The 19,125-nt window shown below is 67.9% G+C and overlaps 2 protein-coding genes across 5 annotated transcripts in view; one reads left to right on the top strand and one right to left on the bottom strand.

The window, feature by feature from the left end:
• CACNA1H (calcium voltage-gated channel subunit alpha1 H) overlaps window positions 1–12,553 on the top strand; it is a 59,824-nt gene extending 47,271 nt beyond the window's left edge. The window contains exons 16-34 of one of the 2 annotated variants that reach the window (XM_039246746.1): window positions 351–761; window positions 1,315–1,415; window positions 1,614–1,737; window positions 1,817–1,885; window positions 1,982–2,166; window positions 2,390–2,516; window positions 2,749–2,874; window positions 3,096–3,185; window positions 3,359–3,551; window positions 4,059–4,076; window positions 5,426–5,577; window positions 6,684–6,793; window positions 6,912–7,045; window positions 7,270–7,340; window positions 8,404–8,482; window positions 9,398–9,519; window positions 9,611–10,006; window positions 10,077–10,259; window positions 10,818–12,553. In XM_039246746.1, coding sequence (XP_039102677.1) covers window positions 351–761; window positions 1,315–1,415; window positions 1,614–1,737; window positions 1,817–1,885; window positions 1,982–2,166; window positions 2,390–2,516; window positions 2,749–2,874; window positions 3,096–3,185; window positions 3,359–3,551; window positions 4,059–4,076; window positions 5,426–5,577; window positions 6,684–6,793; window positions 6,912–7,045; window positions 7,270–7,340; window positions 8,404–8,482; window positions 9,398–9,519; window positions 9,611–10,006; window positions 10,077–10,259; window positions 10,818–11,825 — 3,699 coding nt within the window. In that variant the 3' untranslated portion in view covers window positions 11,826–12,553. The remainder of the gene's footprint in view (window positions 1–350; window positions 762–1,314; window positions 1,416–1,613; window positions 1,738–1,816; window positions 1,886–1,981; window positions 2,167–2,389; window positions 2,517–2,748; window positions 2,875–3,095; window positions 3,186–3,358; window positions 3,552–4,058; window positions 4,077–5,425; window positions 5,578–6,683; window positions 6,794–6,911; window positions 7,046–7,269; window positions 7,341–8,403; window positions 8,483–9,397; window positions 9,520–9,610; window positions 10,007–10,076; window positions 10,260–10,817) is intronic. The other variant, XM_039246745.1, reaches the window with a different exon arrangement.
• A 3,488-nt stretch (window positions 12,554–16,041) lies between these two features.
• On the bottom strand, window positions 16,042–18,111 carry LOC120241568 (tryptase-like). 3 transcript variants are annotated; one of them, XM_039246810.1, is made up of 6 exons: window positions 18,072–18,111; window positions 17,576–17,636; window positions 17,264–17,435; window positions 16,667–16,980; window positions 16,424–16,587; window positions 16,042–16,351 (listed from the first exon to the last, which is right to left on the bottom strand). In XM_039246810.1, exons 2-6 carry the CDS (start codon window positions 17,634–17,636, stop codon window positions 16,187–16,189), a joined length of 876 nt encoding a protein of 291 aa, XP_039102741.1. In that variant the 5' UTR covers window positions 18,072–18,111; the 3' UTR covers window positions 16,042–16,186. The 3 variants fall into 3 exon arrangements, with proteins under 3 accessions (XP_039102741.1, XP_039102743.1, XP_039102742.1); XM_039246812.1 differs by having other exon boundaries at window positions 16,667–16,932; XM_039246811.1 differs by lacking the exon at window positions 18,072–18,111 and having other exon boundaries at window positions 17,576–17,669.
• Between the last annotated feature and the right edge of the window lie 1,014 nt (window positions 18,112–19,125).

Genomic DNA, 19,125 nt, shown 5'->3' with positions numbered 1-19,125 from the left:
CCCAGCCCCAGCCCCAGCCCCAGCCCCAGCCCTGCCCCAGCCCCAGCCCCAGCCCAGCCCCAGCTCTGCCCCAGCCCGGCCCCAGCTCGGCACTCCAACATTCACTGGCTGTCTCAGGCTGTTTGTTGACGGGCTTTGTGCCACAGGCAGACCATTGAAAATGCAGCATCGCTGCCTGCTCGCTGGTAGGGTTGTCTGCGCATCGTAGGAGGTGACCCACGTGCAGATGCCACCTCCGGTGTTAGTAACGCAGCTGGTCAGGAAAGGCCCCCGTGGCCAGCTCCCCAGGGCCCTGGAGGTCTGGGAGGGTGGGGGCTGGCCCTGCTCACTTCTCACTTCTCCCTGCACAGTCCAGCCTCCGAAGCTCGCCCTGTGGCCCCTGGGGCCCCAACAGCGCCTGGAGTAGCCGGCGCTCGAGCTGGAACAGCCTGGGCCGCGCACCGAGCCTGAAGCGCCGGAGCCAGTGCGGGGAGCGTGAGTCGCTGCTGTCCGGGGAGGGCAAGGGGAGCACGGACGAGGAGGCAGAGGACGGCAGGCCAGGGGCGGGGGCCTCGCCGGGGTCGCGCACCGTCCCCCTGCGGCGCGCCGAGTCCCTGGGCCACCGCAGCGCGCTGGACCTTCGGCCCCCGCGGCCAGCCGCGCTGCCGCCCGCCAAGCTCCCTGACTGCAACGGGCAGGCGCTGGCCTTGCCCAGGGAGTTCTTCCTGCGCATCGACAGCCACAAGGAGGACTCGGCCGAGTTTGACGACGACATGGAGGATGTGAGTGAGGGCCGCCCCCCACGCCTCCCTCCTGTCGTGTGTTTGTTCCCCAAGGCAGAGCCCGGGGCAGGGACTCAGGGCTCATCATTCGTGGGGTCTCCTGGTGCCCCAAGAGAAGTGGGGGGGGAGCAGGATAGGCTGAGCAGCCCTCGGTGCTGGTGAGCTGGCCTCAACCCCCTCCCCCCCCCGGCGCTTTGGAGCAGGTTGGCCCCAGAGTCGACCCTGCATCCGGTTGAGGGGTGGTTCTGAGCCCTGAACAGGTCAGCCGTTGGCAGGGAGTGCCTCAGAGGCAGAGGACAGGGCCACCTTCTCAGCGAGGCGATTCCCTTTCTCAGTGCAGATCCGCAGGTTGAGGGCCAGCTGGGGAGGGGTCCCCATGGACTCCTAGCGGGGGTCTCTCAGTGTCTAGGTTGGGGGATGAGGCTGGCACAGCTGAGACCCCAGAGACAGAAGGGTGGGGCTGGGCCTGAGGATGAGGCGGGCCTGGAGTGTGGGAGAGCCCAGCAGGGGACCAGGCTGGGGGGCCCTGAGGACCTGTTTCCTCCATCCCCAGAGCTGCTGCATGCGTCTACGCAAGGTGCTGGAGCCCTACAAGCCCGCGTGGTGTCGGAGCCGCGAGGCCTGGGCCCTGTACCTCTTCTCCCCGCAGAACAGGTGAGGGGTGCATGGGTGGGGGCGTGCAGGCCGCCTTGGGGCTGACTCTGCCCCCTGGGTCCCTGCGCTCCCCCTCACGTGTGAGCGTCCCTGGGCCTTGGGGTCTCTTGCTCCCCGGGGCTGCCTTCTCTGGGGCGGCAGAGGCCAGGCTGTCGTCCCTGGAGTGGGTCAGGCCGCCTCACTCGCCCAACCTCCCAGGTTCCGGGTCTCCTGCCAGAAGATCATCGCTCACAAGATGTTCGATCACATCGTCCTGGTCTTCATCTTCCTCAACTGCATCACCATCGCCCTGGAGAGGCCTGACATCGACCCCGGCAGCACCGTGAGGCGCCCTTCTGGTCCTGGGGGTGGGGCGTGGGGTGGGGGCATGGCTGGCCTCTCTCACCACCCTGTCCTTGCAGGAGCGTGCCTTCCTCAGCGTCTCCAACTACATCTTCACGGCGATTTTTGTGGCTGAAATGATGGTGAAGGTACCAGCGGGCCCAGCACTGTCCGGTTTCTGTACTTGCTCCACCCGCAGTCGAATGTGCTCCCCACCTGGGCTCCTCCTCCTCTGCACCTCCCAGGTGGTGGCCCTGGGCCTGGTCTCCGGCGACCACGCCTACCTGCAGAGCAGCTGGAATGTGCTGGACGGGCTGCTGGTCCTGGTATCCTTGGTCGACATCATCGTAGCCCTGGCCTCCGCCGGTGGCGCCAAGATCCTGGGCATCCTGCGTGTGCTGCGCCTGCTGAGGACGCTGCGGCCTCTGAGGTAGGCGGGGCGGGGCGGGGCGGGGCGGGGCCCGCCAGGCGGCGGAGGAGCCATTGAGGGGCGGGGCCTGGGGTCCGGGAGGAGGGAGGGAAGGAAGAGGGAAGGGTGGGCCAGAGTCAGGGAAGGGGGCGGGGCCTGGGGTCCGGGAGGAGGGTGGGAGGGGAGGGACGCGGGATGGGGGTTGGGGGCTGGGACCAGGGATGGGCCTCTGCTCTGTGTCCAGGGTCATCAGCCGAGCTCCGGGCCTCAAGCTGGTGGTGGAGACTCTGATATCGTCACTCAGGCCAATCGGGAACATTGTCCTCATCTGCTGTGCCTTCTTCATCATCTTTGGCATCCTGGGGGTGCAGGTGTGCACCTTGCTTGCCCATGGGTGTCCGGGCCGTGGGACAGTGGTCTGTGGTCAGCAGCAGCACGCTGCCCTGGGAGGGTCATGCGGGGTGGGTCTGGTGGATTCATGGGTCCACCCCCGTGGGAAGAGCGAGCAAAGCCGTCGAGTCAGACCGGGTCTTAGGGAGGTCCCAGCCAGCTTGGGAGCAAGGAGGGCGGGGCCCTCCGGGTGACCCCCCACGCCCTGGTCAGCTCTTCAAGGGGAAGTTTTATTACTGCGAAGGCGCCGATACCAGGAACATCTCCACCAAGGCCGAGTGCAGGGCTGCGCACTACCGCTGGGTGCGGCGGAAGTACAACTTCGACAACCTGGGCCAGGTGGGTGGGGCGGGCTGGGGGAGGGTCGGCACAGGGTGGGGATGGGTTGCGTGGATGGGGTGCAGGCTGACCTCACCCTCCTGTGAACAATGGAAACTCGGGGACAGCAGGGTCATGGTCAGGTGTGGGAGCAGGAGGCCGTCAGCAGGGGCCGTGTGGTCCCTGGGACGTCTCCGGGGGGGAGGCAGGCCTGTGGTGACCACCCTTGCTCCGGTCCGCAGGCGCTGATGTCGCTGTTCGTGCTCTCCTCCAAGGATGGCTGGGTGAACATCATGTATGACGGGCTGGACGCCGTGGGCATAGACCAGCAGGTGCGGGGGGCAGCCCTGGCCTCCCGGGATGCCCTTCTGAGTTTCTTCAGGTCATCTCAGGGAGCCTGACCCCAGAGGCTGTCTTTGGCCTCAGTGTTTGCAGCCGTGTTGGGTCGGGAGCTTTCCCGGAGAGTCCTTTCCCCTCGGACCCACATGTTACTTGTGTGCCGCAGCCGGTGCCCAACCACAACCCATGGATGCTGCTCTACTTCATCTCCTTCCTGCTCATCGTCAGCTTTTTCGTGCTCAACATGTTCGTGGGCGTCGTGGTGGAGAACTTCCACAAGTGCCGGCAGCACCAGGAGGCCGAGGAGGCGCGCCGGCGGGAGGAGAAGCGGCAGCGGCGCCTGGAGCGGAAGCGCAGGAGTAAGGCGCTGCGGTGGCGCTGCGGTGGCGGCACGGTGGGCCCGCCCTTCCACCCTCAGGAGCCCCGCGCCTATGGGACTGGGTGACGGCTCTGGCCGGGTCTCCCTCCCACGCGGGTGCAGCGGGCGCCCTGGCTGCCGCTTCTCCACGTAGGACCAGAGTCCCCTGCCTCGCCTGGGCCTACACGGGGGGCTGGGCCTCCTGAGGAGGGGCCAGGACAGGGGAGGGCGCCAGGGACAGGAGGCGGGGTCTCCTCCCAAGTGGCCCGGGACATGAATGAAAGCCCCAGTTTCCAGCGCCCATCACCGCAGGGTAGGTCCTCCCCCCGGGGGAAGAGCAAGCAAAGCCATCAGAGTCAGGGTCTTAGGGACATCCCAGCCAGCTTGGGAGCAAGGAGGGCTTCTTGCAGGAGGGGACCTGCTGAGTGTCTCCACCCGCCCCGCCCCGTGTGGAGTGTTCATGCCCCACCCCCCGAGGGCAGCTCAGACCATCTCCTTGTCTTTCCAGGCACCTTCCCCAGCCCAGGTATCTGCCCCTGCCCTGCATGTCTTAGCCCCCCGCTTGGGCCGGCCGCCGCACAGGCTGTGGCCTGGCCTGGCTTCCATTGCTGTGTCGCTGCCATGGGGACATGTGGACGTGGCAGGCTGGTGCCGGGCCTGCTGGGGTCCGTTGCAGGGTGGGTCCGGCATGGCTGGGGGTGGGCGCCAGGCATCAGTGGGAGGGAGGATCTGCTGCTGGCTCACGTGCCTGGTGTCCGTGTTGCTGCCTCCAAGCTTGGGTGCGTCCCTCCCCCCGGCTGCCTGCATGGCTGGAGCTCTGCGGCATTGTGGGGCGCCTGCCAGGCTGTGGCTGCTCCTCGTCCCCGGCACTGGCCTGACCCGACCAGCCGTTTGCATCTTTGGCTTTGTGAGCTGAGCCAGGCTCTCTAGTGACTGCACGCTGGCCCAGGGAGCATGAGGGTCCCAGGGAGGGTCGGCTCCCATCAGCCCCTGCTCTCCCAGGCCCTCGGCCATCCGGCTCGGGCAGCCGTAGCTCTTGCCACGCCGGCCACAGGCTCTGCAGGGCTCTGTGGCCCAGAAGTGTTCCTGTATGCGGGGGGGGCGGGGGGGGTCATGTCCTCACTTAGTGCTCAGCCAATGCTGATAAGCCCTGAAGGGGTTAGTGCAGACAGAACTGTTGGGGGACCCCCCAGGTCATGGCCGTCAACCTCAGATGGACTAGAGGTCCGGCAGAGCCCAGACAACAGGCAGTGGCCACTGGCTCCTTGGAGGACAAGGAGGGGAGGGACTCTGGGTCTGGTGGCCGGGACCAGCACATGCCCAGAATGAGAGATGGAGCGGGGGAAGGGGGTCTGGTGCCGCCCACCCTGCAGCAGCTGGGGTTGGGGACAGACTGGCCCTGCCCCCCAGGAAGGCCCTTGTCTGCTCAGGCTTCGTGAGGGCGTTTGCACTGGTGTTCGTCAGCCCCAGAGAGCCAGCCACGGAGCCCGGCTTGGGAGCCCCTGGCAGGGTGGGGACTAAGCAGGGCCCCCGTGCAGGGCCAGGTGGGGTCTCTGCTACCAGGCCCGCTCCTAGGCCCTGCCCTGGGGTCGGCGCCCCCGATCAGATGGGCCACCTGCTCCTGAGATCCAGGCCCTCCTGGGCCTCCGGCAGCAGGAGCTGGATCCACAGGGGACCATCTCTTACCTAAAACGGAACCCCTTTTCTGGGGAGAAACTCTCTCCCCCAGGCTCGTGCAAACCCCCATGTCTGAGCCGAGGGCCCTCCCCCAGCGGCCACACAACCACAGCCTCCCGGCAGGCGACCAGGGCCGTCTCGGTGCCACCAGGGCACAGGCAGCCCCCGCCCTAGCTCACAGCTGCCCTCTCCCTGCAGAAGCCCAGCGCCGGCCCTACTACGCGGACTACTCGCCTACCCGCCGCTCCATCCACTCGCTGTGCACCAGCCACTACCTCGATCTCTTCATCACCTTCATCATCGGGGTCAACGTCATCACCATGTCCATGGAACACTACAACCAGCCCAAGGTGGGGCTCGGTGCCCGGAGACCCCCGCTCCCCCCACCCCCACCTCCGAGGCCAGCGGCGGGACGCAAGCCCCAGGAGGACCCTTGCTGGGGTCTGACTCTCAGCGGGGTGGACCCGGTCAGCACCAGGGCTGGGGGCTCCCGGTCGGCGGCCTCTCCCAAGCCCTCGCGGGGGTGCAGGGGTGAGGGGGTGCGGGGGCCTCTCCCAAGCCCTCGAGGGGGTGCAAGGTGAAGGGGTGTGGGGAGCTGTGGTGCGGGGTGCAGGGGTCCTCTCCCACGCTCTCACTGGGGGCGCAGGGCTGTGGGGGTGTGGGGAGCTGGGGTTTGAGCACAGCGTCCTTTTGCTCCTTTTTATTTTATTTTTTTTAATGTTTTATTTATTTCTGAGAGAGACAGACTGACAGTGTGAGCAGGGGAGGGTCAGAGAGAGAGGGAGACACAGAATCTGAAACAGGCTCCAGGCTCTGAGCTGTCAGCACAGAGCCCGACACGGGGCTTGAACCCACGAACCGTGAGATCATGACCTGAGCTGAAGTCAGACACTTAACTGACTGAGCCCCCAGGCGCCCCTTGTTCCTTTTTTTAAAAACCGGTTGAAACTCCCAAGGCCATCTGCCCTGGGGGTCCCTCCCCGCTACCTCCATGGTGCCGTGTGCAAACGTGGAGGGCCCTGCCCCGGCGGTGCTGGCTGCCCAGGCACCAGCTGGGCAGGAGACGGGCAGGGGAAGGTGGTCGGCTTTATTCTCTCGCTCTGGTCAGGTCTGCGTCCCTATCATTTCATTAAAGAAGAGACATCCTCCTTCCTCCCTCAGAGGAAGGGACCGGAATAACAGAGCCTTCCACCCTGCATCTATGAGGCTTTCCTTGAAGCCACTCTGGATGTGGCGTGGCCACGTCCAGGGCTGTGGATAGGGGTCCACTTGAGGCCGGGCTGAAGTCTGGACTCGGGAGGGGCCGGCGCCCTCTGCCCGGAGGCTGTCCACACTGCCCAGACCTGGCACTGCCCTGCGTCCAAGGGCTGGTGGCTGCAGGTCTGCGGAGAACGGGGAGGGGGGAGCTGGCGCACAGCCCCCACGGCTGCCCGCCAGCCTGACGCTGTGTTCCCAGTCGCTGGACGAGGCCCTCAAGTACTGCAACTACGTGTTCACCATCGTCTTCGTCTTCGAGGCCGTGCTCAAGCTGGTGGCCTTTGGGTTCCGGAGGTTCTTCAAGGACAGGTGTGTGGGGCGGGTCCCATGGTCCCGGCCTGAGGCCCGCGAAGGCGGCCCTGCTGGGTAGCGGTGCGGGACCCCCCGGGGTGCAGGAAGGAGGCCCTGAGCACCCCCGCCCCCGCAGGTGGAACCAGCTGGACCTGGCCATCGTGCTGCTGTCCATCATGGGCATCACGCTGGAGGAGATTGAGATGAACGCCGCCCTGCCCATCAACCCCACCATCATCCGCATCATGCGCGTGCTGCGCATCGCCCGCGGTAGGCCGCCCGCCTGTCCTGCCCGGGGACCCCTGCTTGTGGCCTCCACGGCCCAGGCCCGGCGTCCTTCCTCAGCTCACCCTGCAGCGTCCGCCGGGCCCGGTGCGGGGGTGCCGGGGAGCCTAAGGGATGGGGGCGGCCCCGAGTCTCTGGCAGCAAGGGAGGGTGGGACGGCCCGGGCCCCACCCCCTCCCCCCCCACTGATGCTCGGCTCCCGGCCCTAGTGCTGAAGCTGCTCAAGATGGCCACTGGCATGCGGGCCCTGCTGGACACGGTGGTTCAAGCCCTGCCCCAGGTAGGTCAGCAGCTCCTCGACCCGGGCCCAGGTCCGCCTCTCTGCCCTGAGGTGGGCGTTACAGCCGTCCCCAAGAGCGCAAGATGCGGGGCGGGCCTCACTCATTGCGATTCATTCACTAACGCGGTCATCAGTCGTGCGGAAGCCACGGTAACTGCCCCGCGTGTGCGGGGAATGACCCCAGCATGCTGGCGGAGAGGAGGGCTGTGTGCTCTCTGGGAAAGACTGGACACCAGGCCGCCCTCCCCCAGTCCAATTCTGGACGCGGTGGGCAGAGGGTGTGGCCCGGAGGGCGTGTCTGAGTCCAGGGGACCGCACCCAGGGCGTCCGTCCACCTGTGTCCTTCCGTCCGTACCTCCGCCTCTCCCACCAGCCGCCCAGCTGTCCGTCCACCCCTGTGTCCTTATGTCCATCTCCAGCCCTCCCAGCCCGCTGCCTGCCTGCCAGCCCGGCGCACCCCTGTGTAGCCACCGCCTCCCCCCACACACCACCTCTCCAGCCATCTGCACACCATACACACCCCCCACCTTCGGGCAGCCCCCTCCCATCCCCTCTGCGGCCCCTGAAGCCTGGGCCTGTGGGAGTGATGGGGGAGGGCTGGAGGAGTCAGAGGGATGGGTGCTAGAGAGGAGGGGTGCGGGGGACACTTGACACCAGGCGCCCCACCGAATGCAGCGTGTGCAAGGGCTGTGCAGGGGGCAGCGATGCCCTCGGACTCCATAGCTGGTCCCCGATGGGGTCCCTGAGGCTGGAGGCGGTCTGGGGCTCTGAGAAACAGAGGAGCAGGGGGTGGTAGGGTCCGGGGTGCAGGGGGGCTTTGAGGAACCGAACTGAGGAGGGACAGGGGTGGGGGTGCTGGCAGAGGGGCCTTGGGTGTCCGCACCGGAGCCCCTGGGGCCCACAGGGCTCCGGGGCCTGGGGGGACAGGTGGAGAGTGGGGCTCCGAGGCGGCCTCGGGAGCGGGCTGGGAATGTGGGTGAGGGCGGCGAGGTGGGGCGCCGAGTGCCCGGCGGGTGGGGGCTGAGGCTGCCCCTGACCTCATTCTGCTTCTCTCTTCGTGTAGGTAGGGAACCTCGGCCTACTTTTCATGCTCCTGTTTTTTATCTATGCTGCCCTGGGGGTGGAGCTGTTTGGGAGGCTCGGTGAGTGTGCACAGCCTTGCCCACGCGCACGCGGCCCTGGGGCACTGGGGTGCCCGCCCAGTAGACGCCAGGCCACACGCCCCCTGCCACGTCTGTGTCCTCGGCCGGCGGCCGCCCCGCAACACGTGCATCCACGGACACGCCCGCATGACACGTGTTCATGCCCCAGCCAGGGGGACAGGGCCACACGTGAGCGTGAGGAAGACACCCACACTGGTCTCCCTGAGCTTCTTGTAGTCCCTGGGGTACGCACTGCCACGTGTCCTTCCTAAGGTCACCACAGATTCCCTCCCACTCCCCAGGCCTGAGGCTGTGGCCAGTCCGGGCAGGGAGAAGGTGGCGACTTTCCAGGACAGCCCAGTCCCTGTGAGATCTCCTCACGACCACCTGCTGTCACGGAATGCTTAGTGGCTTCCGGGAGCCACCAGTGTGGACTTGTCTATAAGGTGGCCGAGGTGGCTGTCACAGCTCAGGGTCTGCCCAGAGGGCCTCCTGGGACTCAGCAGCGGGTGCCCCAGACACCAGCCCAGCATTCGGGGTGCCTCCCTCCCACTGGGGCGGAGGGCGGGCCGACCTGAGAGTCCGGCCTGGGGAGCACGGGCGCCCTCTGCTGGGGCTCAGCCAGAAGCGGCTGCCGCAGGGGGCTTGGCCTGCGCATCGGCGGAGCCCCCGGCCTGGAGAGTGAGGGCGGGGCTCCATGCGGCCCTGACCACCTCCATGGCCCCCCCAGAGGTCAGCGCCCCCTGCCAGCGCCCAAGCTGTGCCTCAGTCTTTTTCCCCAAGAGAGCGCGACTTTCTCCCGGGGGGGGCGGGGCCCTTGGTGGGTCCTGTGTGGCCTCAGGGCCCCGGGTGTGTGCACGGCCCCCCACCCCCCGAGGAGCACGCGGGCTGACCTGGCGAGGGTCTCCCCGGCAGAGTGCAGTGACGACAACCCCTGCGAGGGCCTGAGCCGGCACGCCACCTTCTCCAACTTCGGCATGGCTTTCCTCACGCTGTTCCGCGTGTCCACGGGGGACAACTGGAACGGTATCATGAAGGTACCGGCCAGAGCCGCCCCGTGGGGAAGGGGGGCGTGGGGGGCGTGGGGGGTGGGGCGGCCCCGCCGCAGCCGCCTGCTCTGGCCCGCAGGACACGCTGCGGGAGTGCGCGCGCGAGGACAAGCACTGCCTCACCTACCTGCCGGCCATCTCCCCCATCTACTTCGTCACCTTCGTGCTGGTGGCGCAGTTCGTGCTGGTTAACGTGGTGGTGGCCGTGCTCATGAAGCACCTGGAGGAGAGCAACAAGGAGGCCCGCGAGGACGCCGAGCTGGACGCGGAGCTGGAGCCGGAGGTGGCGTGGGGCCCCCCCGCCCGCCCCCCCGCGGCCCCGCGGGGCCCCGACGCCGCCAGCCTCCTGGTCGTGCGCAAGGTGTCTGTGTCCCGGATGCTGTCCCTGCCCAACGACAGCTACATGTTCCGGCCCGTGGCGCCCGCCTCTGCCCCGCACGCCCGCCCGCTGCACGAAGCGGACGCTGAAACCTGCGCGGGTGAGGCCCCTGGAGCGGCGGGCGGCGGGCGGGGCGGGGCCTCCGGTTCGGTGGCCGGGGCTGCAGGGTTCTCCCCTCCCTGCCCTAGGCCCGGCCACCTCCTCGCGCTCTCTGCCCGTGGAGTCCTGCACCGCCCTCCGGGTTCCCTCTGCCACACTGTCCCCGGCCAGGGACAGCGATGCCCTCTGTGCCCTGTCTCCTCGGGGCACAGCCCGCTCCCCCAGCCTCAGCCGACTGCTCTGCAGACAGGTAGGAGAAACTCCCGAGTCCCGCCACCAAGGCCTGGGGGCGCCACCGTGGTCCCCTCCCATTTGAAAGATGAGTGTCAGGGACAGCCGGGGGGGGGGAGGGGGGCATGTCCCTGCAGCCTGTGACAACACGCAGGGCCCAGGAGCCACGTCTGCTCAGGCCGTAGCCTTAGTCCCGTCCCGTGCAGCACCTGCAAGCCTCACCTGTACCCTCGGACGTCTCTGCACCCGTCGTGGCCCCAGACCCTCTCCCTGCCTCGTATCCTGTGTGTGGGTTTTCAGGCCCCGCTGGTGCTGTGCAGGGTGGGGCTCTGTGCCCAGCGGGGCCTCCCAGGCCACAGGAGTTCGGGTCCTTAGTCCTCTGTCCTCACGGTACCCCCAGCATGAGCGGTGCGGTGGTGTGCACCTGTGATGTGTTCGTCATGGCCGGGGGACAGTGTGTCCGCTGGCCCTGGGGAGCCCCGGTCCACTCTGGTCTGGGGGGTGGGTCTCCTGCGTCCCTGGCTGCTGCCTAGGTCCTGCCCGGCTTCCTTCCTCACCCGACGCCGTATGCTTGCAGGAGGCCGTGCACAGCAGCTCCGTGGAAGGGCAGATTGACGGCCCCAGGGATGGTGGCGCAGGCTGGGGGGAGCCTGGCGGGAAGACCCCCGTGAGGCAAGTGTCCCTGGGGGCCTCCATACGGTCCCCACCCCGTTCCCCACGGCCCGCCAGCGTCCGCACCCGCAAGCACGCTTTTGGGCAGCGCTGCGTGTCCAGCAGGCCGCCAGCCCCCGGAGGGGAGGAGGCTGAGGCCCCAGACCCCACCGACGAGGAGGTCAGCCACATCACCAGCTCGGCCAGAAGCCCCTCGGGCTCCCCTGATGCGCGAGGAGCCGCAGGCGCGGAGCCCGACCCGCACGAGTTCTACGGCGTCGATGCACGGGGCTTCCTGGAGCAGCCAGGCCCGGCGGATGAGCAGAGGCGGCTGTCGGGGGAGCAGGGAGGAGGGGATGGCCGCCCGGAGGCCAGGGAGGTGAAGGCTCGAGCCCCGGAGGCAGAGACCGCCTCGGGGGCCCGCAGGAAGAAGAAGATGAGCCCCCCCTGCATCTCGGTAGACCCCCCCGCAGAGGAGGAGGGCACGGCGCGGCCCCCTGCGGCAGCGGAGGGCAGCAGCACTCTGAGGCGGAGAACCCCTTCCTGTGAGGCCACGCCTCACAGGGACTCCCTAGAACCCTCCGAGGTGGTGGGGGCGGACCCTGCTGCCAAGGGGGAGCGGCGCGCACAGGCGTCCTGCCGTGGGGAGCATCTGACTGTCCCCAGCTTCGCCTTCGAGCCACTGGACGTGGGGGGCCCTGGCGGAGACCTGTTTTTGGACGGTGGCCACAGTGTGGCCCCTGAACCCAGAGCTTCCTTTTCGGGGGCCGCAGTGCCTCCTGAACCCCACAAAACAGAGCCCTCCGTGCCCTCCAGTGACCCCCCGGAGAAGGGGCGAGGGCTGCACCTCAAAGTTCTCCAGAGCCCCCCAAAGAGAGCGGGGTCCCCCCCAGCCACCCCCAGCCTGGGTGACCGTGTAGACAAGCCTGTGTAGCTGAGGGCACAGTGCCACACAGGTTTTAGCACTGGGGTTGGGGTGCCCCCAGCAGGGTGGCGGCCCCAGGCAGGGCTGTGCGCAGACCCAGGCTTGGGCCCCGCCGAGGCAGAGGAGCCGGGAGGCCGTCCGCCCGGGGAGAGGGAGGCAGACGCCGCGTCTGGGCGGCGCAGAACGGGGTGGCCGACGGCGTGGGAGCCCCCGGCCCGTGCACTCAGGTTTGGGTTTTCCCAGCTTCGCCAGGGCGGTCCGAGGCCTGGTCAGCAGTCTCCTCGTGACCGCTGCGTCCCTGGGACAGAGACCAGAAAACGACCAAAAAGAGGAAGTCAGAGGCTGCCCGGCAGAGCGCCATTCTCACGCCCACTCACTTCTCTAGGGAACACATGCTCGGGGCCACCCGTGCCCTGGTGGGTTGGGTGGCAGCTTGGTCCCCAAGGCCACCACGGTCACGCGTCACTGTTGCTCACAGCCTGAGTCCTCACCTGTTTGTCCCGCGCCTCGCCCCCTCCGCTCCGAGGCCCACTGCCCACCATTCTGTGTTGGGGACGTTCCGGAAACGCCCGCATCCCCAGGGAGTGGGGTCCACGCAATAAGCCGGCGCCTCTGCGCCTCTGCTGGTGGCCCCGCCCGGGCTGGGAGGGTGCGGCAGAGCCCCTGCGGTTCACGGACGTTTCTTTTATAAATTCAGGTTAAATGTTGCAATAATCCGTTACAGGAAATTTGGCTTCTTAGGGGAAGAGGGAGGGGGTGGTGGGCAAAACCAAGGGGAATAAATATTAACTTATTTAAGAAACGTGTTGGATTACCGCCGTCAGAGGAGGGTGGCGGGCCCATTGTCTCACCCAGAACAGGGCTGGGTGATGGTCCAGGGACGGCCATGGGGTCTCCTGGGAGGCCCCGCCTGTCCCCTCTGGTTCTGGAAGGAGTCAGGCTCAGGATAGGAGCCAAGTCCACGCACGACCATTCACACTCTGGGGAAACTTAGCAAGTGTTTGCCAGGGCTCCCAGCAAGGACGGGTGCTGAGGGGCAGAGTCGGGGCCCACTCCGCCCTCTCCCTGCCCTGAAGACTCTGGCCCTGACCTTTGTCATCTCTGGTGAACTGCTGGCCCGGGTGCAGATGGGCCAGGACACGGCAGGACTTGGGGTCCCTTGAGAGCCTTGTGCGTGACAGCCGTGGCCATGCTGGTGGCCGAGCCCAGTGCAGACCGGCATCAGGGCGAGGTCCAGGCCCCTCCTTCCACGAGGCACATGGGGGACCCACCGTGGCCCACCCACCACAGCCGCCTCCAGGTGCTCTGGGCGGTGGGGGGCTCCACCTGGCGGAGGCCAGAGCCTGTTTGCCAGGGCCCCGGTGGACAGCACTGGGTCTGGGCCCCAGTCACACCTCAGCTCTCTGACCCTGAGCCCAGTGGGTAGAGGACACATGGGGGCTCACAGTGAGGGGCCTCAGGGTCTCCCTCTTGGTTCAGTCACTCCTTGCTTCACCCCCATTTCTCGGGGGCTCAGCCTCCCTGGGGCCAGGGCCGTGATGTCTATGCAGTGCAGGGGCGGGGGCTGCCCTGAGCCTCGCCTGTGCCGGGCCTGGGGTGGGGCAGGGAGGGCCCGTTCACCTGCTGTGCCGGCGGGAGGGAGGGGAGCCGAGGGGCAGCCTCCACGGGCAGGCCCCTCCGGTTCCCTCTGTGCACCAGGAGCTACGGCTGTCCCCACCGTTTGTCCCCCATGGCTGCTGTCCCCTGGCACCCAGCGGCCGGCTCTGGGCTCCACAGACCACAGCAGGGCCGGGTGGAGATGAGTGCCCCCCACCTCCAGGAAGCCCTCCCTGGTTCCCGTGGGGCACGCTGGCTCGTCTCCTCTGTCCCCCAGGTCTTTCGGGCTCCTCAGGAGGGCCCCAGCTCGAGGCCCAGAGTGAGCCAGGAGACGGCTCAGGCCCTCGTGACTCGTGCCTGTGCCAGCCCACGCTGCCCGAAGTCCCCACCCCCACCCCGGGGTCCCGAGGTCCCGTGGTCCTCACCACAGATCAGATGGGCACAGCCCCAGCTGCCCAGCTCAGAGCGAGCCCTTCCCAACCGTCCCCTGTGTGGCCAGGGCCGGATGACAGAGCCGATTAGGGGCCCTGGGAGGGGGCTGGCCTTGGCTGTGCCCGCCCCCGGCTCCCGGCCCAGCTCCAAATCACACGCTAGGCAGGAGGGTCCCTCTGAGACCTTCCAGGTCAGCAAGCCCCTTAGATGTGGGGAAACTGAGGCATGAGGGGTTTGCCTGATTATCTAGCAGGATGTGGCTTCTCGGGGCCCAGACTTGGCTCAGAAGACACATTTGTCGTTTGTCCAGATGATGAATGAGGACAGTAACACCAGCTATGTGTTGGGGACTATGTTGAACCCACTGTGGCCACACGCCCCGAGCGTGAGCCTCAGGAAGGGGCGACCTGCCCATCAGCCTGGCTGGGGTGGGCGGCAGGGTCAGGCCCGGGAAGCCTGATGTCACCCAGTGCAGGGGACAGGGGCCCGTCTGGACACACCCGGGCACCACCCCCGGGTCCCACCAGGCAGGACTTGAGGGCCCTCGCCTATCCTGGCTCCAGCAGCCTGGTCCCCTCTCCCCACCCGTAACCCCTCACATGGTTCCCTGCAGAGCCCGCAGCCTCCCCAGGGACCCGACTCTGTCAGGAAAGGAAGTCTGGACACCAGGCTTGGAGCCTCCTGACGTCTCTGTGACACGGAGCCGTTTCTGCCCCCATTTGACAGGAGAGCAAACGGGCGCAGGGAGCGGTGTCCTGTCCCAGGTGGCTCCCTTCTCTGGCCACGGGATGCCCTCCGCCTGCTGGCGTCTCCTGTCGCCCAGTGAACATAGTGGCCCCTCTGGGAGGGCCCCTGCCAGCGCGGTGGGAGGGCTGGAGCCCCCTCTGCCCCCGGCACCCCCACCCCCTGCACCCCTCCGTGCGCCACCCTCTGCAGGCTGCAGGGGTCAGGTGGGGCTGGAGAAGGAACCCGGTGGGTCATTCCGGAATCTCACCTGCGAAGGACAGAGACTTTGTAGATTACATGTGTCTGTTTGCACCTGGCACCTGGGAGGAGGGAGGTGAATGTTGGTCTAGAAAGCTCTTTCCGGCCCGAAGAGCCCAGAATACTCCCCGAAGGTCGGTGGTGACGTCATTCTCTGTGTGTTGGTGCACTCGCTGTGTCTGAGCAGGAAAGCAGAGGCCCGGGAGGGCAGGCTCAGAGGCAAAGCTTCACACCTACCTCATAGAAGGACCGGGAGACGAGTCAACAGTCTGCATCTCGAATCGCTCAGTTGGCAGAGGACAGGAACAGTGTGCTCAAGAGACTTCCCGGCAGGGCCGCAGGGGCAGGGCGGGCGGGGCGGGGGCCTGAGCACCGAGCAGCCGTCTCCTGGGAAGCCCTCCACCCAGGAACGAGCCGGCGCGCTGACGTGAGCTGTGACGGTAACACCCGGGTGCCCAGACCGGGGACGGGGCACAGTAACTAGAACATCCAGCAGTGGGGCCCCCGGACCCTGTCCGGCGTTGCAGGGGGGGCCGCTCTTCCGCCCCCCGTGCCGAGGCCGAGGCCTCCAGCCATCCACGGGACCCTCCTCATCTAAACTCCTGAAGATCCGAAACCTTGACGTGGCGCCAGCACCGAGCCCAGCACCGGGGACTGCGGGGTGGGGTCAGCCGGCTGCCCTCCCGTTGCTGCTCGTGGGGGTGTGGGACCCACGTGGCCTTGTCTGGCGTGGAGGGAGTGCAGACCCCCGACCTCGGCAGCCTGTCGTTGGCACGTGCCGCAGACCCTCGGGCCACAGCCACCCGGTGCTCAGACCCCGAAAGGGGTCACCCCAAGGCCCCTGTAGCAGCCTGGACGGCAGGCACCGGCAGGGGTGAGTATGGCCGTGAGAGGTGGGCGTGTGCAGGCTCGGGGGGTGTCACACGGGGGAGGAGGGGACGGGGGGTGGGGGGACGTGCGCCATCTCAACCCGTTGAGGGGCCTGGGGTCCCTAGAAACATCCTTTCAGTCGTCCTGGTTGCTTTCTCTGTCCCAAGGGCATGATGTCACCCTCCTTAGAGATGGGCCAGCGGGCCCAGAAGTGGCCCTGGTGCCAGGGGCTGGGCAGGGCCCGGGACCCCACAGGGACAGCAGCTGCACCCGGCCGTGCCCTGGACCCCCTTCCCTCTCCCTCGGTGACCCCCGCCCACAGCCCGAGCCACGGACAACCACGTCTGCTCTCCATGCACTTTAATGAGGATTAGCACCCACGGACTGGTCCCCAGCAGGGCGCAGAGGTGTGGGAGGAGGGACGCCGCCCGGGAAGGACGCAGCGCTCTGGGGGGACAGCAGAGGGCTGGCAGCTCCGGGGGCTGGACTCAGGGTTCTTCCGGGACATACTGGCGGATCCAGTCCAGGTAGTGGGTGACCCGGGTGTAGATGCCTGGCCGGTTGGCCTCAGCGCAGCCGTCGCCCCAGCTGACCACGCCCGCCTGCAGCCAGGTGCCCCTCACCTTACAGACCAGGGGGCCTCCAGAGTCGCCCTGGGGGGGAGGGAGGGTCAGCGGTGGCTCGTGAGGCAGGACGGGGCGGGGGGGGGGGGCGTGCGGGCCCACCTGGCAGGAATCCTTCTTGCTGTTCCCAGCACACAGCATGTCGGCACGGACGATCTGCACGCTGTCCCCCGTGTTGAGGCCGAGGTGGTACTGCATGTCACAAACGCTGTTCTCCACAATGGGGACCTTCACCTGCTTCAGGGGGTACGGGGGCGGGAGGGGTGCTGGGGGCGGCCGGGGGAGTGGCGTCAGAAGGGGCCAACGCACCGCCACGAGCCTGCCCCCAGCCACCCCCATGCTCACTTCCACTTCGGATGTCACCCCAGCCCGTCACCCAGCATGGCGTCCCCGTGGGGAAGGTCTCTGAGGCGGGGGGCAGCGTGACCGGCTGCACGTGGTCGGAGATGTTCACAGGGTCCTCGAGCTCCAGCAGGGCGATGTCCGCCCCGTTCTGCACGTGGTAGTAGTGGGGGTGCGCGATGACCCGGTTCACAGGCAGCAGGGCGTCGTGGTAGTACAGGTGCTGCTCCCGCAGCTGCACCTGGATCGTCGTGGGGTCCGCCACGTCCCTGGGGAGAGGGGGCGCTGCTGCTGGGCCCCTGGGCTCCACCACGTCCCTGGGGAGAGGGGGCGCTGCTGCCGGGCCCACCCCCATTACCTCTCCCCAGGCCAGACCCCCGCTCCCTCCCGCCCCTCCCCCACCCCCGCCAGACCCCCGCCCACCGCACCCCTAACCCTACCCGGACAGGCTTTTGCCCGCACCCAGCCCCCGCCCCCCCACCGCTGCCAGACTCTTGTCCCCTCCCACCCACCACCCACCCTTCCAGACTCCCTGTCCCCCCACCTCCACCCCTCCAACCCCGCCTCACCCACCCCTGGCCGGGCCCCTCTGCAACTCACCGCTCCACGCAGTGCGCCGCAGTCAGCACCCACTGGGGGTGGATGAGGGAGCCCCCACAAAAGTGCATCCAGTACCCCTGGCTGCGTCTCAGGCTCACCTGCCAGGGCCACCTGCTCGCAGGGGCCTCCCGTCCCCCCACGATGCCCGCTCGCTCCAGGGTGGGGCCTGAAGCTGGGGCGGGAAGTGCCTTCAGGACCACACGCAGCCCGGCCCCCGGCTCACAGCCCTGGGCTTCTCGGAACCCACCCCCAACCATCGCAGGGCACGCGGGGTGGGCGGGCAGGGCCAGGGCAGGCCGCACCAGGACTCACCGGGGGCCGCGTGGACCAGGCTCAGCAGGAGAGGCAGCGCCAGCACCAGCACATCCGGCATCTGCCAGGAGCAAGCCGGGGCGGCTGGGGGGCTCGATTTCGGCTCAGGCCAGGGCCTCAACAGTTCATGCGTTCGAGCCCCCACGTCAGGCTCTGCACTAACGGTGGGCAGCCTGCTTGGAATCCCGTCTCTCTGCCCCGCCCCCGCCTGTGTTCTCTCCCTCCCGCCTCTCAAAATAGGCGGTAGGTAGGTAGGTAGGTAGGTAGGTAGGTAGGTAGGTGGTGATAGAAAAGAGCAGTGGAAGAGTGGCTGCAGGGGTGGGGCTGGGCCAGGCCGGGGCCTGTGAGGTACGGGGTCCAGGTGACGTGGGGGCACCCTGGGACTGAATTCCGGTCCAGGCCTGGGGGTCTGGGGTCTCGACGCTCTGGGTCAGGGGCTCCTTAGCTCCGTGCCACAGTGACCCCAGATGTCAGGGCCGGGGGCGGGGGGGCTTACCTTGGCTAACCCCTGCTGCTATCGGCACAGCCCCCTCTCCCTCCCCATTTATCTTCTAGGCCAGGATGGGGTCAGGGCGGGGGGGCTCCGTCCTCCAATCCGGAGTGAAGGAAGAGGATGACTCAGATGAAGGTCCTCATGCGACGTGTCCCCACGCCCAGGCGCCCGTGTGGTTGCCCACAGGCCCCAAGGGCGGGCGTGCAGCCGAGCAGAGGACAGGCCGCCCCCAGGGGGCCCGGCTTCGTCGGCTCTGGATGGATGAGGCGCCTGCCTCGGCCCATCTGGGGTGTGGACTGCACCCAGGGGTGGTGGTGCTGTGTCCGCTCTGTGTCTACGGACCACCTTCAGAGGAGCGGGGAGGCGCCCGGGGGGCACTGACACTTACCAAGTGCCCCCCCACCTCTCCACGTCCTCCCTTCCAGGGCTGGGCTGCCGGGGCCCGTCGCGTGAGGAAACGACCTCGGGGCCCCCACAGGGCCCACCCCGGGGTGCCCGAGCAGCTCTGCCTACGTGCTGCCTGGCTATAGAGGGAACCCGAGTGCCATCGCAGAGGGGCGGGCAGACGGAAGCGACACTCACATGGCACATAGGCCTCCCCTTGGCCACTGGCTCCTCCCCGCCTGTCCCTCAGCCACCTCCTCCCGCTCCCCGGGGCCCCCAGCCCACCTCCCCGCCTCACGGCCTCTGGAGGCCCGGCCCGGACACCGCCTGGCTCTGGGGCCCGCTTGTCCCTGGATGGCTCCCGCGCGGCCGCGGGCTCAGCCCCGTTCCTCTCCAGATTCAGGGTTCTGTCCCCTGACCTCCGGTCTCTGACTCTGACCACTGAAAAGATGCTTCTAGGGACCCCCGGGCCCCGAGATGGGTTGAGATAGTGCACATCTCCCACACCCCCATCCCCTCCTCCCCCTGTGTGACACCCCCCGAGCCTCGCCTTTCCCTGCACACGCCCACCTCTCACAGCTGCACTCACCCCTGCCGGCGCCTGCCGTCCAGGCTGCTACAGGGGCCTTGGGGAGCCCCCTTTTGGGGTCTGAGCACCGGGTGGCTGTGGCCC

The sequence above is a fragment of the Hyaena hyaena genome, unplaced genomic scaffold (genome assembly GCF_003009895.1).
Source record: "Hyaena hyaena isolate Hyena2069 unplaced genomic scaffold, ASM300989v1 scaffold_285, whole genome shotgun sequence".
Lineage (NCBI taxonomy): Eukaryota > Metazoa > Chordata > Mammalia > Carnivora > Hyaenidae > Hyaena > Hyaena hyaena.
Note: the sequence above shows the minus strand (reverse complement) of the source record. Positions and strands in the feature narration are given on the sequence as shown.